Here is a 24,896-nt window from a genome sequence, read left to right as displayed (position 1 = left end):
GTCCGGAGCCTGTGCTCCGCAACGGGAGAGGCCACAACAGAGGGAGGCCCACATACCACAAAAAAAAAAAAAAACAAACAAACAAAAAAAAAACAAAGTGCTTTCATATAGATTAGTGTAATTAATTCTCATGTGATATTTTAAAAATTACACATGTTTACAACCCCTCCTACCCCACATTTCTGCAAGGGCTTAATTGGTCATGTCTCTGTTCTCTGTAAACACTGTCCAGAGTGCTGCATTCTAGAATCACACATCCAAAGTCTTTTGAAGATTAAAATTTCAAACTTCTATTTTTAACCCATGGCAAGAGAGGTAAAATTAAAATTGAAATTACTTAGCATTAATCTTTTGAGGGCATCAAAGTGCCATTAGTGGGGGAACAATTAGGCTTTCAAACAAAAAAAATTGAAAAATTACTTCATCTGCATTTTTGTCTTACCAGCTTTGTGACTGCCTGCCTGGTTCAGGTCAACTGCACTTTTTCCAGAGGAAGAGTCTGAATGTGGGAAAAGACATACCTCTTTATTTCTACTTGTATCTTATTTTTGCCTTCACAATAGGGGGCTGCTTTGTAGTCTTGGCTCTACTATAACCTGTCTAAGCTTTGATTTTCTCATCAGTAAAATGAGGGAGTTGGATAAAACCATGTCTCAAAACTTCACCCAGTTTCAATTCTCTAAATTCTTCTTTCAGCAGTACTTCCTTCCTACAGCACCTTGTTCCTCAGACTCCTCTTGGCCTCACACCCCAGGTTGGAACCTTTATGGTATGAAAGTATTACTGCCATTTCTGCTCTAAGTCCTGAATCTCGGCACAAAGGATGTGATCATGTTAGTAATGCTAATAATTATAAAAATACAACTGCCATTTTGAATATGCTTAACAAGTGACAAAAGCTCTATATACATTATCTCAACAAATATATCAGTCCTGGGAAGTATGTATTATCCCATTTTCTCCATATTAGAAAAGCTAAAGCTCAGAATTGAAGCAAATTGCCCAAAATGCAAACTAAAGCCATACGATGAATAAGACGTCCTATTTTCAGAATGTCAGGACACGTTTTTACACTCCGGTTCACAGGGCAGAACTGTCAGGGTAGTGGGAGGCCTGGGTGAGTTCATCTGCGACATGTACGCATTTTTCAAAATCTGCACATAAATTCACTATGAACTCATTTCCTCCTTCCTTATAAAGGAAGATAAGTTTGCAACTTTCACACCATTTTCATGGTTAAATGAAATCATGCACAGGTAGATTCAAAATAGTATTTCTAGAACCAGTGATATAGAACATCGATAATAAAAATGGAATCTTGGAGTTCAGGTAACTGGCAACAAAATTAATTACTGTTGAAAATTTAGGCATTCATTTTTTGGTATTCTAGAAGGAAAATATAGAAAATATTTGTGAGCATGATTTCACTTAAAGCTCATAAACATTTTGTCAGTAAAGTGAAAAATGTGAAAAATATGCTATATATATATATATATATATATATATAAAATATGCACAGCCTGGTGCAATAAATTTAAATTTGAATTTCTCCTTCCTTGAAAAGGATGCTGTTTTAAAAATACATGTATTGTTGGTGCCTCCTATCAAAAGGAAAACAGGTATACAGTAAATTACATGAAAAACTGCCAGTTAGAATACTGATAACTCATGTGTTCACTATCCATTCCAGTATACTCAGCCCATGAACCATGAATCTTTCTAGGCTGTCCAGTGGGAGCAAACACTATTCCTGACGTGACTGAACACTGGGTACTGTCATATCTAGTTCTTTTGGGTGGACCTTACCTTGGTCTTGGGAAGTTTTCTCATATGCATGCACTTATCATTATTCAGCTGATTTTATAGGACCCCCCTGCAAAGGGGGTCCTTTGCAGGATTATAAAACTAGAATATTTCTACTACTGCATTTCTTTAAATGGATGCTTTATTTCATAGATTGCAACTGAAAACCTATGGCTCACATACCTCCAAATACTGTACCTTGTTTGACATGTTCTGTGTTGGCTTTCATACTGTTTTATTTTGTTTTGCTTATCAATTAAATTCAAAGTTCCAGACTTTCTATTCTAGTCAAGAGGGAGTAACCGGGACTAGAGATTCCCCCCACATGAAAAGTCAAAAAGTGAGCAAAATATATGAAACATTGTTTCTCAATATACTGAAGATCTGTCAAAGAAGAACAGTGATTTCAAGAAGGTGAAAAAAATTAACAAGGTGAGCCTTACCATTACTTCAGCTTACTTCCCTGAGGGAGTTTCCAGGCCACTGTGCAAAGAGAGAAAACCCAGGTGGAGTCCACTGGACTCTCTGAGTTGGAACGACAGAGTTGAAAATCTGAAAAAGCCAATGTAGCTAGAAGTCACAGGGCATACATACTATCAAAAAGAAGAGAACTGAACAGAAAGAAAGCAACAATCTACTACAGGCTCATCTTGAGCAATCAGCTGAGTAATAGTGCACGCATGTGATGAAACTACCCAAAGCCAGGTTAAAAGCCACCCTGGAAAGGATTAGATGTCACAGTGCCCAACACTCACCAAGGCTAGAAATAGTGTTTGTGTCTACTGCACAGACAAGAAAACCTTATCAATCACGAGTCAGTAGGCGGAGGACATGGAAGAGTCTTGCTTCAGTACTGAGGAATAATTAGCCTGAAGTCGAGTGCTATTTCATTCCCACTTAACAAATTTTAAAAAGCAAGACCTACCTAAAGAACTATATGTTTCCATGTAACTTAACTATGTCTCAGAAAAGAGCTCAAGGATATTTAGAGGATGCCAAAAGTATCCACCAACCAACAAAGTAATATTTTCAAAGTCTGTCATCCAATATAAAATTACCAGGCACATGACGTAGTAGAAAAACAGGACACAAAATAAGGGAAAAAAAATGATCAATCAAAACTGACCAAGAATGAACACAAATGTTAGAATTGTCAGTCAAGGGCATCAAAACAATTGTTATAAGTATTGCATGAATCAGAAAGCTAAGTAGAGAAAGACAATGTCAGGGGAATGAGAAGACAAGCCACAGACATGGAGAAAGCATTTTCAAAAGGCACACGTGATGAAAGACTATTATCCAAAATATTCAAAGAAATCTTAAAACTCAATAATAATAAACAACTTGATTAAGAAATGGGCCAAAAAGCTTAACAGACACCTCACCAAAGATAATGAACAGAATTGCAAATTAGCAAATGAATAGGTGTTCCACATGGATCATCTCAAATGAAAATCAAATTAAAACGAGGTATCATATGCACCTACCAGATCAGCCGAAATTCAAAATACTGACAATGTCAAATGCTAGAGAGGATGTGGAACAAGAGGAACTGTTATTCACTGCTGGTGAGAACACAAAATGGTCCAGCCACTATGGAAGACAGTTTGGCAGTTTCTTACAAAACTAAACATACCCTTACCATAGAATCTAGCAATCATACTCCTTGGCATTTACCCTAAGGAGCTGAAAATTTATGTCCACATAAAAACCTGCATATGAATATTTATAGCAGCTTTATTCATAATGGCTAAAACTTGGAAGTAACCAAGATGTTCTTCAGTAGGTGAATGAATAAAAACACTCTAGTACATCAAGGCAATTAAATATTATTCAGTGCTGAAAAAGAAATGAGCTATCAAGCCATGAAAAAAACACAGAGGAACCTTCAATGCATATTACTAAATGAAAAAAAAAAGTCAATCTGGAAATGCTGCATACTGTATACCTCCAACTATATGACGTTTTAGAAAAGGCAAAACTTTGGAGACAGTAAAAAGATCAGTAGTTGCCAAGGATTTGGCGAGGGAGGAGGAATGAATGGATGAAGCGCAGAGGATTTTTAAGCCAGTAAAAGTACTTTGTATGATACCATAATGATGGATACATGTCATTATACATTTGCCCAAATGTATAAAATGTAAAACACTATGAGAAAGGTAATGTCTACTCTGAATTTTGAGTGATTATCTTGTGTCAATGTAAGTTTATCAATTGTAACAATATACCCACATGCTGGTGGGAGATGGTGATAATGGAGGAAGGCTAAGCATGCGTGGGGGTAGCAGGTACATGGGAAATCACTACACATTCCCCTCAAGTTTTCCTATGAACCTCCCCCCTCAATAACATCTTAATTTTTAAAACAATTAAGTAGCGATATGGAAGACACAGAGGCTCAATTTGAACTCCCTGACATGGAAAATAAATGTCTGAGATGAAAAACACAGTGGCTTGGATTAAGAGTAGATTAGACATTACAGAAGAAAAGGTCAGTGAATGTGAATGCCTAGCAATAGAAATAATTTAAAGTGAAACACAGAGAAAGGAAGGGGGGCAGAGAGAGAAGAAGAAAGAATATAAGAGCATCCGTGGCCTGTGGGACAACTTCAAGAGGCTTAATATATCTATAAGTGAAATCTCCAGAAGACAGGGGCAGAAAGAATATTTAAAGAAACAATGGCCAAAATTTCCCCAAATTTAAAGAAAGTTGCAGACTCACAGGCCCAAGTAGCTCAATAAACCCTAAGCACCAGAAACACAAAGAAAATTACACCATGGCACACTGCAATCAAATTGTACAGGTGAGTAAAGAAAACAAAACCTTAAAAGCAATTATGGGGGGAAAAGACATGTACAAGGTAACAAAGAAGACAACAGATTTATCATTGAAAATAAGGAAGCGAGGCAAACACAAAGACAATGGAACAATATCGGCCAAGTAAAGTTTTAAAAATGACATTCGGAATTATATGATTCTCTCAATAGATGCAGTAAAAGCATTAGACAAAATGCAACATGATTTCTGATCAAAATTCTTAGCCTACTGGAAGTAGAAGATGGCTGTCTTGACTGGAAAAGTTGCATCTGCAATAGGCCCAAAGCTAATATCACAGTTAATCAAGAAAGGAACGTCTTCCATATAAGATCAGGAACAAGGCCAGGATGTCTGCTCTTATCACTTTTACTTGGCATTATACTGGAAATCTTAGCCAAGACAATAAAGCAATCAAAACCGTATCAGGCTTTCTTTTGTGTGAAAAATGAAAAGTCAATTAAAAAATTCACATGAAAATAATTCAAAGGTTCTAAAATAGATAAAATAACTTTGAAAAAAAAGAAAAAGTTGGAGGGCTAGCACTACCTGATTTTAAGACTTTATTTATTATAAAGTATAACTATAGTAATCAAGACCATGTGGTAGTGGCATATACATGGAGAAAAAGATCAGAATAAAAAATCCAGAAACAGAAATAATCTCCACACATATACAGAAAGCTGAATTTTATAAAAGGTGCAAAAGCAGTTTAGTACAGATAGGATGGTGTTTTCAAAAAATGGTGCAGGAACCACTGGATTTCCATATGTGAAATAAAGAACTTGGGTCTATAACTTATACCACATTAAAAATAATCACATCAAAATGTATCATAGACCAATGTGTGAAACATAAAAATATAAAACTTATACAAATAAAAGCACAAAAACATAAAAATGGGCAAAATACTTGGATAGTTAACTCATGAAGATACATGGATAGCATATAAACATATTCTAAGATGCCTGAAATCATTAGTCATTAGATAAATACAAAATAAAAGCAGTATAAGATAACAAGACACATGTATTAGAATGGCTAACATCCAAAAGACTGGCCTTACATTGGAAGGATTTGTATGACCTGGAATTCCCATACATAGGTGGTGAAAATGTATATAGAATGGTACAAGCACTTAGGAAGAGTCTTAAAATTTAAACATGCTCCTAATATATGTTCCAGCTATTCTAGTCTTAGGTATTTATTCAAGAGAAATGTAAACATATGTCCATACAAATATAAGTGCTCCTAACAACTTTATTTTTTAATAGCTAAAAACTAGAAACATACCAAATGGCTATTGAAGGTGACTTCATAAACAAACGGTTATATTTTAATACAATGAAATGCTACCTGGCAATACAAAGAAATAAATTATTGCTAAACCCTACAACATGGATGGATCTCAAAACAGCTATGCTGAGTGAAAAAAACCACACAAAAGAAGGATGCATGCTGTAAGATCTATTCACATAAAATTGTAGAAATGCAAAAAAAGAAAAAAAGTTCTATAGCACCATAAAGCCAGTCAGTGATTGCCTGGCATGTGGGGGCAGTCAGGAGGGATGGCTTCAATGGGGCAAAAAGAACCTTTTTGGGTGGATAGATATGCTCATTTTCTTGTCTGTGGTGATGGTTTCATGGGGTATACATATGTCAAAACTTAAATTGTACAGTTTGAAGATGTAGACTTTTTTTTTTCCAATTATACTTCAGTAAAGTTCTTTTTGAACTTTCAAATCTCCAGCTTTTCCTAAGAAACTGGAAACTCTAGCTGCATTGCAGCTGCAGGACTGCATGGCAGTGGAAGCTGTCTCTTTCCCAAGTCACTTGCTCTCAAGTTTCCCACAGTCATTGTCCCTCCTCTTCTTTGCCCTTATCCTACTTTATTCACTTACTTGACTGCCTTAGGAATAAGAATTTATGACTATCAATTGATTTCTTATCTTCTCTTAACAAACAAAGAGATATTAAAATGGTTTCTCCCAGCAGTCTGAAGTAGAAATCATAGAAAGCTCTTAACTTTTTCCATGGTACTGTTATTGGGTCCCAACTGATTTTCCACACCCTTTTCTTAACACTCCCTTCATCAGCCAATATACATGTGAAATTCTGTATTTTATATATACCCTTGTCCACATTCCCAAACAAGCTGTATGTGTTCAGTTTGCTTATTTAGCATGTTTATGAGATCCATGTGTAAACTATTAACAAAGAAAGAAGGAAAGAAAAAGAACAGTCTGCCTTTAAACTCACAGTTAGGGCTTTTCATTTCTACCAAATGGTAATTGGAAGTTACCTTATCTCTCTCCAAGAAGGGGTAATAGAAAGAAAAGAACCCTTGACAAAAATGATTTCTTGCTGTTTGGTACAGGATATAAGAGGTTTAAAATAAATGACCTCACAGAAAATGAGAGGTTTTAAAAGTTATCATCAACAATTTCATCAGTACAGGCTGGTGTAGCTGTAATGGGCCAGGTGATGCACAAAATCTTTCTATTGTCTTTAGTCATCAATCTTCAGATGTCAAGCTATTGCTGAATCAAGGTTGTAAATTCCTTACTATATTGGGTCAACCCAAGTTACAGATCATGTCATAATCTTTTTTTTTTTTCTCCTGGAAACTCACCCTAGCTGTGCCAACTTTTTTGTTTGTAATATATTTTTTTAATTCACTTGCTTCCCAAGATGAAGAATAAATAATAAATATTATGAGGTTACTGAGTTCATAATATTCGTTTCACTTTTTTATAATTTATGCATAGATACAATTAAAATATGAGATAATTACTGCTTGCATACTTTGCATGCCTGTCTTAAATTTATCCTGAAACATTTTAATATTTGTAATAGTTCATTATTTACTTACAAGTAAAACTTCTCATCCCATACTGGATTCAAGTTTCCAAAAATGGTTTTAGTTCTTCTTTTGTTCTTTCCGACTTGAACTGTAACATATGGGTCACTTGACCCTGTTTTGTCTTTTGCCTGCAAGCCTTGTGCAGAAACCACTGAAATAAACCAAATTCAAACTTTTAATGTAAAGATTTCCTCAGAAACAAAAAAAATGATAATGAAGGAAACATTTTCTATTTCGTTGTCCCCTTGGTTTGCAATGCAACCCCATTGCTTTCATTTTCATGAGCAACAGGACTTAACAAATGTTTAATAAAAGAATGAATCACGGGGCTTCCCTGGTGGTGCAGTGGTTGAGAGTCCGCCTGCTGGTGCAGGGGATATGGGTTCGCACCCCAGTCCGGGAAGACCCCACATGCCGCGAAGCAGCTGGGCCCGTGAGCCATGGCCACTGAGCCTGCGCTCCGCAACGGGAGAGGCCACAACAGTGAGAGGCCCGCGTACCGCAAAAAAAAAAAAAAAAAAAAAAAAATGAATCACGGAACATTAAAACCTTCCTTTGATGAATATTTGCTTTTGCCTGTAATGAACAGTAGTGGTATACATACATATGCATATTAACTATATACTCATATATATCACTGCACCATGTATAGATAAATGAGAATGCACATACGATAAGCAAATTACCCAATGTAATTCAAAGGTCTGTGATTTAAAATGTATTTATTTATTTATGAATTTACTGTCAGTGTTGATCAGCTCAACTCAGTAATAGAAGCTTCTTTATTTTACCTTTTGAATACAATATGAGTAAGTTAAAAGGCTTGGTAAATATCAACATGTAACATATGCAGTTGCTGTTACTTACAAGCAACTTCAGAAGTTCAAGTTATTAGACATCACTAAACTCAGATTGCCAAATCACGGATCAAATGAATGAGGGATATCAATCCAGGAGTATATAAAACAATATTTGTTTTCTCTTTAAGAAAAACTGACTGAAGAGATTACTGGCTACTCTTGTCATTTATCAGTGGCAGGCAGCAACAAAGCTAGTCTCTTGTAAACTGCAGCATATTGATGAGTATATTACAAAATAGAACTTTCTTCCTCTTGAAGAGCTTTTGATTAGAACAAGACATAGACTGAAATGATTTCAATTATCTAGTATACATTTCAGAAATTTGAAGTACCAATTAGACTTCAATATTGACAAGATTGAAAAATTCTATTCATCTGACCTATAACTATTAGTAGCAGTGATTTCTAAGACATATAAAAATCTCAATATGGAATGAAAATTTTAAAAAAAGACTTATTTTTACCTGTAATGGTTATTTTTGCTGACCACTTAGATGTCCCATCTAGTACACTCTGTTTGGCCGCCTTTGTGTACTGCACAAAATCTTCTTTAGAAATCTGAAACATTTCCTGAATTACTTCAAACACCTCTGGCCTGTTTGTCTCCCTGATCTTCATTCTTTCTTTCATGGCTGTAATAATGGTCTGAGTCTTGTCTTCCGCACCATGCTTAGAACTCTTTTCTGCCGCTCCTATAATAGAAAAATCAACGGTGATGTAAATATACATGAAGTTACCTTCTGAGGGACCAAGACAGGGAGAAAAAAAAAAGGAAGAACATGAGAATGAATGAATGCTTTCGTTGTGAGGAGTCAGGGTGGCTTTTTCAAAAAATATCAGGGGAACAAGCTCTACGCTGAGACTAGCCCTTGTGTTACTGGCAAGGAAATGGACCTCCACGATCCCAGTGTTTTCAGTTGTATTACTGAACTGAATCACAGTTGTGCAAATATTTGGTTTGAATTTTTAAAAACAAATTTCAAAACCAAAAGGAATGCACACAATCAAATCTGTTATATACCACACATATTTACTCACTGAGTAACCAAAACAAAATTGAGAAACAGACTGCATGCATACGGCAAATGTCACTTGAAAATCAATATTTCAAATACTTGTGTTCATCTAAAGCACCTAATTATTTTTAATTGATGAAATTTATCATAATGAAAAGCTTAAATTTTTCCCTGCAAAATAAATACCACCACTATTTGTTATATTGAAATATAGGGTAAAATTTTACTTGGAATGAAAGTAATTCTGCTATTTAAAAAGGATGTGGAAACCACTGGGCTGGACTACCTCTACCTCATGGACCACAGACTTGAACTCTCATTCTGTGATATGGCCATAGTGTTTTTTTTTGTTGTTGTTGTTGTTTTTTTGATGTTGGGGGTAGGAGTTTATTAATTAATTAATTTATATTTGCTGTGTTGGGTCTTCGTTTCGAGGGCTTTCTCTAGTTGTGGCAAGCGGGGGCCACTCTCTTCATCGCGGTGCGCGGGCCTCTCACTATCGCGGCCTCTCTTGTTGCGGAGCACAGGCTCCAGACGCGCAGGCTCAGTAGTTGTGGCTCACGGGCCCAGTTGCTCCGCGGCATGTGGGATCTTCCCAGACCAGGGCTCGAACCCGTGTCCCTGCATTAGCAGGCAGACTCTCAACCACTGCACCAACAGGGAAGCCCTGGCCATAGTTTTAAACAGGCTGAATTTTCACTTTCCACTCAAAACTCTGTTTTGTTTTCTAAGACATTGTTTTTTCATGATCGGTCTCAACTTTCTGGGCACTTTTGTTTATAACACAAATCCTGGCAATGAAGGATTTCCAAAAGCCAATTCTTGGGTCCCTCACCTTCTCCAACTACCAACCAGATAGTCTTATGTGGCCTCGGGGCTGCTCAGTATTCCACAAGCAAATAGTGGACACTGATTCCAGCTCTCATGATTCCTTACTGAGTTTGAAGTAGGAAAGCAAAAGCCCATGTATCAGGGTCTACAGGAACTGTCACTGCTGAAACCAAACACTTTTTGGTACAGAAGCAACTGATATATAATGAAAAGAAGAAGAAAATTGTGTCTATAGGTGGTAATCATTCCAATTTTTATCTCCATGACTGTAAATACTGCCCAACTTGTATTATATTTTTTGAAATATTGTATTTCTGAAATAAGCACATTAATAGAGTTTAGAGACTGAATGTGATAATTTATCTGTACAATTCCTATCACAAAGGATAGCCTCAGTAATGTTCTTTGAGTCTACTTCTGTGAATGTTAGGCCCAATTTAAGTACAGAAGCTAAGACAAAATACAAAAAGTCAACTCTGAACTTTCCTCGTAATAAATTCATCTAAAATTTAACGGCACTGTTTTAGTGAACATCTTCATTTATTTGAAAATAAAACATTTATTTTCTAAAGTAGAAAAAATACATTCATAGTAATCAAGGTATAATTACAGTACACTAAAAGAGATGAAAAATCTATTGGCAGAAAGAGCAGTTTCCCTGTCATTATCTTTTTTTTAACCTTTGAGAATTTATACATTTTAAAAAAAATACTAAAAATTAATGTATTCCACTTAAGATATAATTTGAAAGGACATTCTAAGTGCCCTAGTCAACTGTTAAAGCATGCCCTCAAACAGCTACATGTTTGTGAATTGTGCACCTTTAAGCAATTAAGCGCTTTTGTAATTTGTCAGTAATGGTTTAGCTCCACAGAACATTAATTCCTACATGGTAAAATTCGCTTAGGCTACACTATATAGTTACAACTCCCCCAAAGGCATATTTTACTTCAAGTATTGAAATAGTCATTAAAAGGAAAGAACAGCAGTGCCTTGAAAAAGTCACCTACAAGATTCAAAGTGCCTCAAAAGTTTGGTTTGTAAAGGTCATTCTAAGAATGCTCAAAGTGTCATAAAAATGTTGACTTCCCCCAGATTTCTAAACAACTATTACTGTTGTGGCTATTATGCCCTCAAAGCTCTAGAAAAGTGTGTTAAAGTTCTCAAGAGTTAAATGTATTTTGGATTATTTTTCTAAATTCAGGAAGAGCCAGCTGACTGCCATCCACATAATAAATGTTCATTTTAGTAATAGCTACCAAATTCAAGGCTGGAATGTCAAGAGATTTTTCTTCCTAAGAAACCAAATCTCTATACTTAACAACTGCTGCTTGAATTCTTTTAAGGAATTAACCAGGAAAGCTTGACAGTTAGCTTTGAAATCATTCACCAATGCTTTTGATGTTGGAATAGAATATCTACTCAATATGTACAGACAACATACAGACCCATAAATTGTGAAATCGCCAATCTAGGAGAGCAAGTTAATAGAGACTTATGTTTGAGCCTTTTAACTGTTATTTCTAGAAAAGATATATAGCTTTTTTTAAGTTCTTCTTTTATATTTTTGATCTGAAGAAAATGATTCAAAGTAGATCTATTTAGTTCAGGGATTCAAGACAAATTTATAAGTTTTGTAACTCATCTACAATGACTTTTCATTGCCCTGTTATTTATTGAACCTATATATCTCATCTTATTTTTCTAATGGTAGTACGTCAACCAGAGATCAACAATAAAAGAGATCAAGAGATATTACACAGTGAAAGCACTTGGTAGAGTAATACATACTTTACCAAGTGCTTTCACTGTGTAATATCTCTTTTGATCTCCTTTATTGTTGATCTCTGGTGACATATTACTGTATTTCAATGAAGCTGCTAGAATGCAGACAAAGAGAATGGACTTGAGGACACGGGGGTAGGGGAGGGTAAGCTGGGAGGAAGTGAGAGAGTAGCATTGACATATATACAATACCAAATGTAAAATAGCTAGTGGAAAGCAGCTGCATAGCACAGGGAGATCAGCTAGGTGCTTTGTGTTCACCTCGAGGGGTGGGAAAGGGAGGGTGAGAGGGAGAGGCAAGAGGGAGGGGATATGGGGATATATGCGTACATATAGCTGATTCACTTTGTTATACAGCAGAAGCTAACACACCATTGTAAAGCAATTATACTCCACTAAAGATGTTAAAAAAAAAAAAATCAGGCTCTGGATCATAAAAAAAAAAGAAAAGAGCAATACATTATCCAAATGGAATGCATCTTTGTTACTTTTAAAAACACTTAGGGACTTCCCTGGTGGCACAGTGGTTAAGAATCCGCCTGCCAATGCAGCGGTCACGGGTTCGAGCCCTGGTCAGGAAGATCCCACATGCTGCAGAGCAACTAAGCCCGTGTGCCACAACTACTGAAGCCCACGTGCCTAGAGCCTGTGAGCCACAACTACTGAGCCTGTGCTGTAGAGCCCGTGAGCCACAACTACTGAAGCCCGCGTGCCTAGAGCCCGTGCTCTGCAACCAAAGAAGCCACCGCAATGAGAAGCCCGCACACCACAACCAACAGTAGCCCCCACTTGCCGCAACTAGAGAAAGCCTGTGCACGTTGACAAAGACCCGAAGCAACCAAAAATAAAAATAAAAATTTAAAAATAAATAAATAAAAACACTTAATTGACAGATTAATAAAATTATGCACAACAAAACTGCAAGAGATTTCAACCTTAGACAGAGGCAGACTTATCCCACATGGCTCCCTTCCACCTAATTAAATGGAACAGCCAGTTAACTAGAAACCTTCATTTTCTTTAATTTTTATTCATTACCCAAAGCATCTAAATTGCATATAAAAGTCACAGTTTCACCACTTTTACATGGCAACTTACAATTTCAGTTTTCCTTCCAAATAATTATCTATATGCATGTAACAAATGTAGGATTCCACTGTGGTCTCAGTCTCTTCTCTTTCCTATTTTTCTGAACAGCTGTTCTAAAACATTTCTACTCTTTTCAAGTCACCTACCGCCGCCATTACTCTCCATTCTCAGCATATGGTCTATCTCTTCCTTAACAGAAATGCAGGCTTTCTAAATTCAGTGGTCACGTTTTCTCCCCTCCCCCATGGAAAAAAGCTGAACAACAAAAGCCAAACTTGATTTACAGCATTAGCAGATTTCTGTGGTGTAAATACTCCTAGTATGGCTGATTTCAAGGAACTGCCTCACAGAATTCTTCAATATTTATCAACCAACACTGACACAAGTACCTGAATATATATATATACACACACTACTCTTCAAGGCCAACCACAAGTAAATGTGTATTCCAAGTATCTAACACATTGCTTGGGAAATAGGATACATTCAATAAATAGAGAAGATAAAATGTTTATTGGGAGAATCTAAAAAAACCCAATATATTTGAGTATTTAATTGGCTCTGGGTATAATTTAATGTGCCATGAACTTCTTGCACACTGTGACCACAAGGCCAAAATCCTGGAAGAAACAAGAATGAATTCTATCTAAAATGATAAATATGCTGTGGAATATGTTATGAAGAGACAAAATACACCTGGCCCTTGGCTTCAGATTTGGGATTTTCAGAAAACAAATGGGTGCCCACCATTATAAAGCAGAATTTGGTTGGCATATGTATTTCATGAATTTAATAACATAAAGCAAGGGCATAAATCCAATTATAAATGTGAAAAAAATCAATCAAGACAATCACTTTCAAATAAAGCAAGAGAGCATGGTGCTCATGTGCTCTGGACATAGAACAACACAGCCTTGTGTGTGAATCCTGATTTGCCACTTACTAACCATTTGAACTTTTGCTAGTTAATTCCTCTCTGTAAGCCTTAGTTTCTTCATCTGAGAAACACAAGGAAAGAATAGCAGTGTCTTCCTTTAAAGGGTCATTGTAAGGATTAAATGAGATAATGCATATAGTTTCAATAATAATAATTGAATAAGTGTAGGGATTTCAGAATGTCTAAGAGGTGAAGTTATAAGCATTTGTTAAAGAATTTCACATTAATGAGGAATTTCAGGGTTCTGAGCTTCACAATTACTTGCCCTGTGAAGCAATTCCTTGAAAACTTTTCCCTGGACAGTGGCATGCTCAGTGTCTGCCACAGGCTAAATGCTTTATAGCTATTTACTAGATGGGAGTCAATGAAGTGCTTGAAGATAAAAGACAACAGAGTTCAAAGAGACTGCAGAAGATGATAATAATAATAATAACAACAATGATAATAATAATTTATTATTAGCATCCATTAATCCTTACCTGTGTTTGAGGCTGGTGAGCCCAGAGGTAGCAGGTGGTTAATAAACCTGGAAAGCACACTCAGGGTCTGATATTGAGGCACGTGTCTCCCTAAGAGTATCTAGTATGAGAAACTTTATTGCTTTTCTTTTTTTTTTTTTACCAGTAAAACCATGTAGGTGGACCTGCTTTTGACACTTCTGCTTTTCTTTCCCACGAAATCATGTAGGTGGGCATGTAGTTGGCGCTTGCTACTCTTTCCCGTTAGTTGCTTTACAACCAAGATGATCTTAACCCTCCTTTTTTAACATACCTTCAATCTTTCAAGGAACAGCCCCAGACTCCCCCGTCTTCAAGACAGCTGCCTCCTTTTTCTTGTAAGATCAAAGCAGCACACTCCACACGATTTCTCACAAACAACAAAGGACTGATGTTTAACAGGCGGGTAACCAGAGGAGCACAGATCTGGCAGAGCGTCATCTCCCACCCCTGTAGGTGGGGAATGTGGGCAGGGAGCCTCCTTTTGAGGAACTGCCACCTTCTATAAAGTGACTTCACTGTCAGTAAGCCTACAGCCCCAAAGAAAAACAACCTTTCCTCTCCTCTGCTTCCACTATATCAACCCCACCAGATTTAATCATCCCATATTTAGTAAATGCAAACTTTTAGAACAAGCTTAGAAACGTGCCTGCCAAAAACCCCCCACAAAATCAGGAATACACTCTCACAATTCTTTGTCAAAACTCCATCTCATGAGTGTTATCTTGATACTCACTTTCTCAAGATTTTGCAGTCATTTCAGAGTCCAGAACTATCTATGAGCTCTAAGGGAACAAATTAATTGTAAAAAAGGTTGGGGGGCAACTTCAAAAACATTTTTACTATGCAAAGAAAAAAGAAGGAAGCAAGGGAGAGTTTGGAAGAGGAAAGATCTTTTTGGTCTCACAACTGATAGTTTCATAGATTTCTTCATATCCTTTTCAAAAAAAAGAAAGAACAAAAAGATAACAAAGAAAAAATTAAACTTAGGATTTCTTTCTTTTTCTCTTTTTTAAAAATAGCCTCTGACACCTGTAAATTTGGCTGACACATCTGGTTCACACTGTGGCTGGAAGCTGGTCTGGCGCTCACCACTAGGCAGTAATGCTTTACAGCTGGGTATAAGGACTCTCATAGGACACCGTCCTCACACATGGTCCCTCTTAAAGCAAGATAAACAAGGCCACTCTATAATTTTTTCTGAGCACAGATGAAAACCAGGTCACCGTGTAACCACAAAATACCAAATATCCCTCTCCTAATATGAATGACTACTGCTTCTTTACTAAGTACAGCTATTAGCCTCACTCTGCTTTCCTTGTAGTTTTTTTTTTTTAATGTACACAATCACAGAACTGTCCTCACTTCAAGGCAAACCTGATCAAGAGAAATCCTCTGCTTTTTCAATGCCCTCTTACTGAGATGCCCTGTGGTTCACCCTGGTGTGCATTCTCCATGAAGTGATGGGGAATAAACTGAACTTTTAAAACCATAGGTGTGTTCCTGGTGGTCTTTAGCTGGAGGGCATTGACAGGTATTATTATTTTCACATATATGGAAAATGGTGCTCAGAGAGGTTTTAAAAAACTCTTCTAGTGACAGGATTAGAAGCCAGATCTTTCTCAAGTAGTTCAGGAGTATGAAAAAAATGTATATAGATAGATAGGTAGCCTTCGCTTAGGTTACATAGAATACTTCTGTGACATTATGTAAGGCATACTCACCCTTTTTGTGCCCCATGTACCCTGTCCCAAAACCTGAAAATGCTCCATTATAAGGTTATTCCTTTGGGTTAAGGAACTGACCATTGTACTAATAAGCTAACTTAACTATTGATTCCACTTTTATCCAAATTAACTTATCAAATCATTTCCTCTTTAGTGTTGAAAAGTCAGTGTAGTGAGTGAGTTGTGATTGGAAACGGTGGACTAGGGTATACCCCGAGCTTGGTGGGTTGGTCATAGAGGGAGGCCTTGAGGAGTCATCATGATCAGGAGCGCTGGGAAGACAAGGTCTGGGCAACACAGAATGTCTAAAAGACAGGGAGGGGGGAAAGCACTGGAGATAAAATTTAACAACTTTCCATTTTTCCCCCTAGGGTCCACTTTGAATATTTCTTTATAAATTAGGAGAGATCACTAGGCTGGGAGTTCAGAGACCTTAGCTGTAAACCTACCTATGTTACCATTTGATTCTTTTTGACAAGATACTGAACTGTCTGAACTACGTAAAAACAGTAGATCAGGTTCTCCAATCTACTGATCTCAAAGGCTCCCTTAATGATCTACGGTTCTATGGAAGGATGATCTTAAAACCATTTCATGCTATTTCTAATTGTGTTCGCATGCCCTCATTTGTTGCTTCCCCAACATTTATTATGCAGCTAGCTGTGCTTAAATGTGTGCTAAATTATAGGGAAACAAAGACTGGTCTCCACCCTATAGCAGTAGATACACAAAATCCTATTTCTAAGCTTCCTAAGTATATTCATAACATAAACATACTTTGTATAATTGCTGTTGACAGAGTAGAATGTCAAAAGTTTCCAACATATGTGGGGTTTTTTGGGTATTTTTGTTTTTTTGTTTTTGTGGTATGTGGGCCTCTCACTGTTGTGGCCTCTCCCATTGCGGAGCACAGGCTCCGGACGCGCAGGCTCAGCGGCCATGGCTCACGGGCCCAGCTGCTCCGTGGCATGTGGAATCTTCCCGGACAGGGGCACAAACCCGTGTCCCCGGCATCAGCAGGCGGACTCTCAACCACTGCGCCACCAGGGAAGCCCCAACATATGTGTTTAAATCTATTCACCTGAGTTAAGTTTTAGAAAATATGTCTGCGTCCAGGGACAACACTGATTACTTTCTTTCTAGATCTGAAAGCCCAGAATAACGCTCCCACCCATAGCTGTTCAACATATACAAATAACTGACCGTCTTAAGATAGTGTGGTTGCAAATGTGGTAGCACAAATATGAAAAAAAAATCAGTATCTAGTTTGCAGACAGGAGTGCACTAGCCAGATTGTGTGAATGTTACGAATTCACAATGGCTAATAATTAGTGCATGTAAGCTTAACATAATGTCAGTGGGAAACACAGAACAAAATAGCACATCTCACACGATGCTGCTTTCCTGAACTCTTGATAAAATACTTTCTCTCTTTATGCAGATACTTGAAATTTCCAGTTAGGAATTAAAACTAGGCAGAATATGTTTTCAGTGGGACTCTGGGATTTCTTCTTTGGAGATGTGTAACAAAGTGCTAGCCAGTTGGGTTAAGCTCCATGGTTATTTGCATATTTTTCTGATTTTGAAGTTATCTCTTTTCTACTGTAAAAAGATAATCAAGGAAAATATTTTATATATGATCTCTCTTTTTACATATGTCTCTGCATACAACCTCAACCCAGCCAACATACACTTTTTTTCATTTTTTCCTAGTTTAAAAACTACCACCATAACTGTTTTGGCAAGGTCCTTATGGGTTACATGAATATCATTCAGGGTCAGAAACTGCTCCTCCATTAGCTGCGTTTCAATTCTTCCATCACCAAATGCCATTTCCAAAAAAGAGTAAATGTATTTTCAAATAACAGAACAGAAATGAGTTAATTCAAGAAAAATAGGTGAACTCTATCCACCGCTACTGGCCTGGAACAGGGAGGGGTATGACAGATCAGTGCTCTTCTCTCAAGCATTGCTATGTTTTCCTTTGCTATCCTTTGCTCCTGCCTTCCACTTCACATGGCTGTTAGCCTCAGGCCAGGAAGGCAGTGAAGGCAGTGAAGTGTAGAAACCACTAAGTAGAATCAACTAGACAGGAGCTGAGATGAGGCTGTTTGCGGAACCTATTTCCATGCATCTCTGCACCTGCATGGAGGTACTAGAACAGTGAGTGGGATATTATCACCTGGTCTAATTTCCCTTGACTGCAAGTGTGTAAGTCACAGACCCAAGACTTGATGGGACTGAAATACCAAACTCAAATTAATTTGAAGTAATTTTAAATACCCTTTATTTTGTACAGGTCATTAGTCAAACCCAAATGTAGACTTATTTTTCCTTTTGTTTTATTCTGAGTGTATGTGTGTATGCACGTTGACAGACTGCAATGTCTTCAGAAAAGAATTAGCAAAATAATGAGGGTTCTAGAAACCTAAAGAAGACTATTATCTTCAAGTATTTCAAAAATTATCATATATGATAGAAGTCAATTTATTAAATATTTTCTCCAAAGGTAAGATTTGGCTTAATGAAAATAATTTGCTATAAGGCAAGAGTTGGTTCAAATTTTATTTTATAAGCTAGAATTTTCTAATATAAATTAAGCTGCCTGCCAAGGTGTTAAATTTTCTCTGTAGATGGTCAAACAGAAATTGAATGACCATTTGGAGAAGGAAATCAAAGAACTTCCTTGTGCTTACAAGTGGCAGTATTAGCTGTATTTTCCAACTCTGATTTCTCTTAATTTTTTATTCTCTCCTTTTCTTTCAATTTTGGCACACATGGAAGTATTTCACACAAGGTGTCACATTGCAAATTTCTTGCTTAAAGCAATGAAAAGAGAAATTTCTTAAGGAAATGTCACTGATTTTGTAGGGACAACTTTAAATTTTATTGATAGTTATTGTGGCAAGTGGTGAAGTTGAATTCATGTATTAGCAACACCTCTTTCCATTCAAGGTGAGAACATGGGTTTTAGGGAAAAATAAGGAGGGGTGATCAAGGAAAATATCCTTTTCCTGGGGCATACATGTCTACCCTCATTTTTTCTGCACTGTTTTTGATTCTTCCAATTTACATATGCATTTTAATGAATAACTTCAGCACAAAGCTCGCCTAGTGTATTTAACCAATACCAAATAATACCAAGAAATGGAAATAGACTATGAAAATGTTTCTATAGTTAAATGAATGGGTGACATCTCTCTTCCCCGAAAGACTTAAAGAAGAATGAACTCATTTCTTAGGTATTATCTGCATCATTTTTTTTTCTTTAAGAGACTCAAGCTACTTGTTTCTAGATGGCAATATTTTTCCTATATGTTTTCTCAAAATGTCACTGCCCTAATGTGATTGTTTCTTAAGATGCCTGTTCACATTTCAGTTTTTAAACAGGTAGACTGAATTTTAATTGTATTATGAGATTTTGCAAGTAAACTGGCTGAGTAATATTGAATCAATCCGCCTTTTTCTAAGCACTCATTCCTAAATATGCCTTTTATTTTTCAAAGAAGGGTACTATTTTGTTTCAAAAAACATATTCATTACCATTAACAGTCTTAGGCTGACCTGACTGTGTAGGGAGAACACTGATCAGGTAGAGGAAAGCGTACAATATGTGTGACTGTTACCGCAAGAGCCAGCTGTGCCAGCATTTCTGATTTAATCTTTATTTTGACATTTTCCTCTGTCTTCCCTCAATTTCAGGAAACCTATGTACCTTACAATGACTGCATTCCTATAAAGAATGAACAAAGGGGACAATATTTAGATGTGAAAAAAATCATTTGAAAATGAAAATCCACGTTTAAATAGATTTGTTCAGCAGTGCTTTTTTAGTTATATAAGGTCAGCAGACAAATCCAGCAGTGAAAAGCCAATGATATGTACTTTAGAGTATGATGTTTTGGCATTTCAGGACCTAATCTAAAGTACCAGTATAAAGGACTTTTTTTTGGAAATGGAAAATTTAAGATAACCTGTCATGAAAGTCAAAGTGACATGTACCTATTCAGAAATGTAAAAGAATGGAGAGGTGATTAATATTCATTGAGCATCTACTATGTGCCAGACTCTTAGCAGCAACTATTTCATTTAGTTTTCGAAGTAACCCACTGAGGTACATTTTATTATTCCTATTTATTTGGTGGAAGAAAATGAAGCCCTGAAAAGTTAGAAAAGCTTGCCCAAGGTCACCTATCTGGTAAGTTAGATTTGTCTTTGACATCAAATACAAGACCTCCCAATTCTAAGGACCGCACAGGGACTGCAAAAGAGCATGGCTCTTGCCTGCAGAAGGCAGGTGTCATGTAGGCTTGGAAAAGAATTTCAGTTGCTGTCATTGCAGGGGTGTGTCTTAACCCCTGTTTGAGGAATGTGACTTTACATGTTCCCACTGACCACGTGGGGCTATTATGAGATAAAAGTGAGAACAAAGATTGGAAGTCACTGTGAAGTTTTCTACTTGGTCCGAGTGCCATTGAACTCCAGGTAGTTATTCTGAGGAATCTGAAAGTGTCAAGGTCAACAGTGTAGGGAGACACAAACAGTTACATGACTTGGTGGGCAGTATGTATATCTTTGTGTAAATGAATAGGCGGGGGGTGAGTAGGATTTGTTGAGAATTAGCAAGAGCTGAAAATGCATAGGGTAAGACCAGCTCTGCACACCTGCTTCTTCACCTAACCGAATACTCACTCTGCAAACAGTCCGCGTTCAGGAGGTCCTGACACTTTTCGTGGCACTTCACTCCGCACTCTGAACACTTCATGCCTTGCCGGGCAATGCCCCACAGGAGCCCTTCGCACTCGTAACAGTAGGTAGGTGTCGTAGCCGTCCAGACCTCAAAGTTGTGTGGGGTGGTGGAGGACATGGGGTAGATCAGTGCCTGCAAAGTCTTCTTGAAGACATGTATTTTCTGTGAAGATGAGACAAGTAACCAACACGAGCCACATCAGTGGATCTGGAGAATTTCATCATAAAACAAACCATTTTATCACTTTTTCCTGAAAATGCTATTTTGAGGGGACCCCTTGATTATTGATTTAAGTGAGGGCGGTCATCAAAATAACTCTGCACACTTATTCTTCGTTCAGTGTTCTAGGGCCCAATTCAGTTCTTTGAACACAAAGAACTCCCTAATCTTCATATTGGACTGGGCTGCCTGCTGTGTAAGCTTCTTTCATGGCAGCACAGAGCTCTTGTTACTTGATAATGACTATGTCCCTCTATCCTGTGAACTCCACGAGGGCAAGGATGATAAGCAATGGTGCTCACTGCTGGATCAATCCTCAGAGCCTCACCTAGTCTCTGGCTTGACACAGGTGTTCAGGAAACATCAATTCAAAAAAAAAAAAGGAATTTATATTACTATCCTTGGTCTAAATTGTTTCTTCTGGTTCTGGGTAAACTTACGAAGTAATGGAAAATATTCTCAATGCTGATTTTAATCCTCTAGAAACACTCCCACCCCTTTTATATTCTATGCAGGCCTCATCTCCATGATTCTATACCCTCTCTAACACTACACCCATCCCCAGTCCCAAAGTACACTTCTTCTATAGATCTTTCAACAGGGAACTGCTTTCATCACTTATTCCTTAGGAAGGAGCTCATCAACTAACTGATAAGAAAGCCCGAGTAGTAGATGAAGGTTAAATGTGGCACTCTCCCATGGTGCTTTATATTTTAAAGGGAGATACTTTTTAATAGCACATGGCAGCTGTTGGTAGAGTGAGCACTGAACGAGAAGCCAGGAGGGCTGAGTTCACGGGCACAGGCCCCATCGTGTGACACACGAAATAGGCTTCGGAAGGCAGGAGCTCTCTTCCCTATTTCTCTAGTGCCTAAACAGTGCCTATCGTTGTCCTCGGCATAGTAAAGGTACAACACATTTTGTGTGTGTGAAGTGAATGAATGTCTGTTACTTAAGAGTCTTGTGAGCTAGGAAGAGACTTAAACTCTCTAATCCTCACTTTCCTGTACTACTTATCTACCGTGTTATGTTGAAGATCAAACTGTGAGATGGTAACAAATATAGTCCATAGACTTCAAACACTAAGAAAATACTAAGTATTAGTGTTGACAGTGGAGACTTGTTTGGATGTGTCTGTACATTTGATTTTCATATCCCACTATGCAGGTGATGTCCTGGTAGAAAGACTAGCACTCTCTGAAGTTACAATTACAAATAACTTCCCACAACTACCTGATGCATAATGAATGTTTGTTTACATAAATCCTGTAGGAGTCTAGCTGATAAGCAATGCTAAAAAGGAAGCACTTGTATTTTGCATTAATCATCCTTAAATCTCATTTCAGAATATCTTCCCACAGTGTTGAAATGGTTAACTTATCATTATTTTTCAAATCCATAGTATGGTAACAGCATATTTCCCTTTATTAATACATTCCCCTCATTATGTATTTTCCCAGAATATGTTTGTTAATGGTGGAAGGAGGTTCCCTACCAGGGAGTTAAGCATTACTAAAAAATTTTTCTAGCTTTTGAACAGGAAGATCCAGCCTTGCTACTCCATGAGGGGCTGGTCAAAGCTCTTTATATTTCAAGTGAGTCTACAGAGCAACAGTATGTTCAAAATATGGGACTTTCTCAAGTAGAAGACCCCTGTGTTAGAGTTTGTATAGACAAAACAAGTGGATCCATCACTTTTCAATAAAGATAGTCTGAGCCAATAAATCTCTTGGCTTCATTCCCTAATGAAGATGCCTTGTCTTGAAAAGAACTGTTAAGAGTTCTTTTAGAATTAGAAGTATGTATTATGCATTTTTGCTTCCCATTTACTGCCTAGCAGAGTGATATTCAATATCATCAAAGTGACTTGAATGATTCTTGGCATAACAGATTTACAATCACCTCTCCATAGACAGTTTCATGTTCTAGCTGAGCTGAGGGGCTGGAGGACCGTGTAATGTGTATATGTGGTGTGTGTGTGCGTGTAATACAGAATTTTTGGTTGAGCCAAAAAAATAAGAATGGAGTTTAGGTATATTTGCGATTGCATAATTTGTTGTCTTAGTAGGGGAAAACAACAATTCTAACTCATTGGAACACTGGGTGGGAATAGAACAGTCTGCTACTAAACGCAAGTGAGAAATCCATATTAATTTAGAAAGCAGAGCTGGGCAAGGGGTTGATTTTGAACACGGATTTATCTGCATAATTTAAATTTGATGATGAACACACTTTAATTCCCTATGTCCATTTTCATTTTATTGAATTCAAGTGACATATAGTCAGTGCTCTAAATCCTTAGACGATAGTAGGAGTAATAAATATAAGGACCACCTGATAAAAAATTAAATAGGCTGAAGGAAAGCAAGTGAAAGACAGCTGAGAAGGTTTCAATGAAATGTTTGGTTTGGTTTGGTTAAAGAGGGATGGTCCATTTCATGAAAAGAGGAAGTGAAGCTAATTTCAGAAAGAAGAAACATGGAAAATTTACTAGACAGCACATTGAAAATCAATTGAATGGGGCATTAGAATAAACTATAACATTTGAAAGCTGTAGAAACTGGAGAAAAACACTAGGTAATTCACTACAGGGTACATATCCCAGTCTCAAAAGAATGATAATGAGTTTTTTCATTCTTGATTTCTGGGGATATGGGCACGTGTTTACCAAAGCTGAAAATTACTGTGAAATAAATGGCTAAAGAGAAATCAAGGAAACACTCCCATTTACCATTGCAACAAAAAGAATAAAATACCTAGGAATAAATCTACCTAAGGAGACAAAAGACCTGTATGCAGAAAACAATAAGACACTGATGAAAGAAATTAAAGATGCTACAAACAGATGAAGAGATATACCACGTTCTTGGATTGGAAGAAACAACATTGTGAAAATGACTATACTACCCAAAGCAATCTACAGATTCAATGCAATCCTTATCAAACTACCAATGACATTTTTCACAGAACTAGAACAAAAAATTTCACAATTTGTGTGGAAACACAAAATACCCCGAATAGCCAAAGCAATCTTGAGAAAGAAAATTGGAGCTGGAGGAATCAGGTTCCTGGACTTCCGACTATAATACAAAGCTACAGTAATCAACACATTATGGTACTGGCACAAAAACAGAAATATAGATCAATGGAACAGGAGAGAAAGCCCAGAGATAAACTCACGCACATATGGTCACCTTATTTTTGGTAAAGGAGGCAAGAATATACAATGGAGAAAAGATAGCCTCTTCAATAAGTGGTGCTGGGAAAACTGGACAGCTACATGTAAAAGAATGAAATCAGAACACTCCCTAACACCATACACAAAAATCAACTCAAAATGGATTAAAGATCTAAATGCAAGGGCAGACACTATAAAACTTTAGAGGAAAACATAGGCAGAACACTCTATGACATAAATCACAGCAAGATCCTTTTTGACCAATCTCCTAGAGAAATGGAAATAAAAACAAACAAATGGGACTGAATGAAACTTAAAAGTTTTTTCACAGCAAAGGAAACCATAAACAAGCCGAAAAGACAACCCTCAGAATGGGAGAAAACACTTGCAAATGAAGCAACTGACAAAGGATTAACCTCCAATATTTACAAGCAGCTCATGCAACTCAGTATCAAAAAAACAAACAACCCATCCAAAAATGGGCAGAAGACCTAAATAGACATTTCTCCAAAGAAGACATACAGAT

General features: G+C 37.1%; 1 protein-coding gene across 2 annotated transcripts in view; it reads right to left on the bottom strand.

Annotated features, from left to right (window-relative positions):
* UNC13C (unc-13 homolog C) overlaps positions 1–24,896 on the bottom strand; it is a 654,288-nt gene that overhangs the window by 396,196 nt on the left and 233,196 nt on the right. For both annotated transcript variants that reach the window (XM_055087954.1, XM_024128858.1), the window contains 3 exons: positions 20,916–21,135; positions 8,806–9,033; positions 7,491–7,632 (listed from right to left, as the gene is read on the bottom strand). In XM_055087954.1, the coding sequence (XP_054943929.1) occupies positions 7,491–7,632; positions 8,806–9,033; positions 20,916–21,135 (590 nt within the window). The remainder of the gene's footprint in view (positions 1–7,490; positions 7,633–8,805; positions 9,034–20,915; positions 21,136–24,896) is intronic.

The sequence above is a fragment of the Physeter macrocephalus genome, chromosome 11 (assembly GCF_002837175.3).
Source record: "Physeter macrocephalus isolate SW-GA chromosome 11, ASM283717v5, whole genome shotgun sequence".
NCBI classification, from domain to species: domain Eukaryota; kingdom Metazoa; phylum Chordata; class Mammalia; order Artiodactyla; family Physeteridae; genus Physeter; species Physeter macrocephalus.
Note: the sequence above shows the minus strand (reverse complement) of the source record. Positions and strands in the feature narration are given on the sequence as shown.